At 44.2% G+C, this 2297-nt stretch overlaps 1 protein-coding gene across 1 annotated transcript in view; it reads left to right on the top strand.

The window, feature by feature from the left end:
• The first annotated feature begins 365 nt into the window (after positions 1-365).
• tacc2 (transforming, acidic coiled-coil containing protein 2) overlaps positions 366-2297 on the top strand; it is a 68580-nt gene continuing 66648 nt past the window's right edge. The window contains exon 1 of the mRNA XM_076285850.1: positions 366-528. Coding sequence (XP_076141965.1) covers positions 496-528 — 33 coding nt within the window. The 5' untranslated portion in view covers positions 366-495. The remainder of the gene's footprint in view (positions 529-2297) is intronic.

Here is a 2297-nt window from a genome sequence, read left to right as displayed (position 1 = left end):
ATCTGGATTGTCAAGTGGTTGGTATCAAGTTCCCCTAAGGTCCTGATTAGCATTTATCTGCGTGTGGGAGGCCATCAAATGCTCCCAGTGTTCCCAGAAGTCTCTGCTCCTACCAGGAGAGAGCAGCCTTGCACTTTGTTCTGGGTGAAAGCTCTGACATCATGGGCCTCTAATCTCAACACATGACAGACACACACACACACACACACACACCACACACACAGATATAGAGACACACATCTCTCATACCATTTGCATAACTTGCAAGGGCCCGGCGAGTCTTTGAGCTAGTGAGAGCTTGTCGACTGGCTGCCTGGTGCACTTGCAGCTCTGGCTCACGCGGCTCTGTTTTTCCCTCACCATTGGTCGGACCCAGACGGTTCTGGTTCTAGTGGTGGGTCCCGACTCTTCCAGTGCTGTGTGGCCTCCAGACGTGGACTGATGTGAGATCAGCTCCGTGACAGCGTCTCCTTTCCCAGTGACTCCCGCTCCGCCATGGGCAACGAGACCAGCGCTCCGGACGTGCCGGTAAGGGACAACAGCCTACCGTGCCGCGCAGTTGCAGCACCGCAATCCCACAAGGGAACCGGCTAAACTTGACCTGTATGCTGATACTTGGCACTAATGTCAGCGGTTGTAACCCTTTGCGCTTTGCCTCTCTTGTGTGGACTCGAGCGGTCGCTGTGCTGGCTTGAGAGTCTCCATGCGTTGGGGAATTGCAACTGCTGCAGTGTGGTGTTTACCTTCCCACCCTGGTGCGGTGTGCCAGCGCTGGTGTTGTGCTGCCCTTGAGAAGCCCTGCACGTGCACTGCCACAGGGGGAGGCATGTGAGGAACTAGGGTGGTGCGCTGTGCTGTGCTGTGCTGTGCTGTGCTGTGGCGCTGCCAGGCTGTGTTGCTCTTTTAAAGGCTTTGTGGTTAACTGCAGCAATGACTTGGTGCAGGTGCTGGCATGTTTTTTTTTTTTGGGGGGGGAGCTTGTGCAGTGTCACAGAGACATGTGAAACACTGAAGTTCTGTTGGAAAGAAGGCTGGGAGCTGCTGTTGCCCTTCTGAAGGCTTTGTGGCTAACTGTGGCTGTTATATTTCATGCAGGCGCTCGTATGTTTGTTTGTTTGGCATCAAAGGCTTTGAGAGTTGCCATTAACACTGAATATTTGCCAGAATGCATTTTTTGTGTGAAGGCGAACACAATCTTATTCACCCCTGTAATCAAAGCACGTCCAAATGTGTCCAAATATAGCTTCTTCTCAGGGGAAAAACAAACAATCAAAGGAAGAGCTCTTTTCCAAAACATACCCATCATTTTAATACATTGAAATGCATTAAAACATTTTAATTTTTTAACATTTTAATAACATTTTTTATAATTTTAATAACATTTTAATGCATAATGGTATTAGCTGAAATACACTATTTAATAACATGGCTTAATGTTTTAAAAAAATGAATTTATAGTGTTTTGGAGAAGAGCTCTTCAAATGTAACACTGAATGGATGCTCATGACTTCAGTATTGCTGTAGTTAGTTTAGTAAATGCACGCCAAAGTCGACACACACATGCTAAGTTAGATAAGTTTGTATAGAAGGGAAGGCTTGAAATATAGAGAAATGAATAATAAACCAATTTATGTTGTATAGCTGAAATGTTCAGTTGCAGCTTACTACCTTGGCATCATTCGGCTCATTCTGTCCCAAAATCTCTTTATAGGTAGCAGTTAACAGAATGTTAGAGTTGTAGAAGATGTCAAATCATTTACTCATTGTTAACATGATCCAGAAGTTAGAAGTCAGATGTTCAGACTGCATCACTTTGCCAGTTGAAGATGCTTGTTGTACGTGTGTTATGATTTCCCCATATGACGTGTTAGCCTTGTGCCAGCCAGTAAAACAGTTTGCATACAAAAGGCTTAGAATGAGCCACTGCATGGGTGGGTAAAGTCTCTAAAAACACTCTGAGATTGTGTCTGTGACGCATCATCAGCAGAGATGTATGCAACGCTTAGTGCTTAGTACAGCTTTTATTATTCTGATATATTCATGAGAATTCAGGCATATGTTGTAATGAAAATTGACATTAAGACTTTTCCACTTGTTTTGTTTCTGATCATATGTACAATGTAATGTGATTACAGTGTAATCTGAAGGTGTTGATACATGTTTTTAAAAATGTTGCTGAGCAACCACATAGCCGGTTCCATGAATTCCGGTTGGATGATCATGATAATTTTCTTTCTGATGATTAACATAGGGCTACTCTCCATAAAAAATAACGCCCAATATCAAGGGGAATGTGC

Source organism: Alosa pseudoharengus, unplaced genomic scaffold, assembly GCF_046254945.1.
Source record: "Alosa pseudoharengus isolate Yale_2024_CS ecotype anadromous, Long Island Sound unplaced genomic scaffold, YU_APseudo_1.1 YU_APseudo_1.1_scf_15, whole genome shotgun sequence".
Taxonomy (NCBI): Eukaryota; Metazoa; Chordata; class Actinopteri; order Clupeiformes; family Clupeidae; genus Alosa; species Alosa pseudoharengus.
The sequence above is the reverse complement of the archived record's forward strand: the minus strand, read 5'-3'. Positions and strand labels throughout refer to the sequence as shown.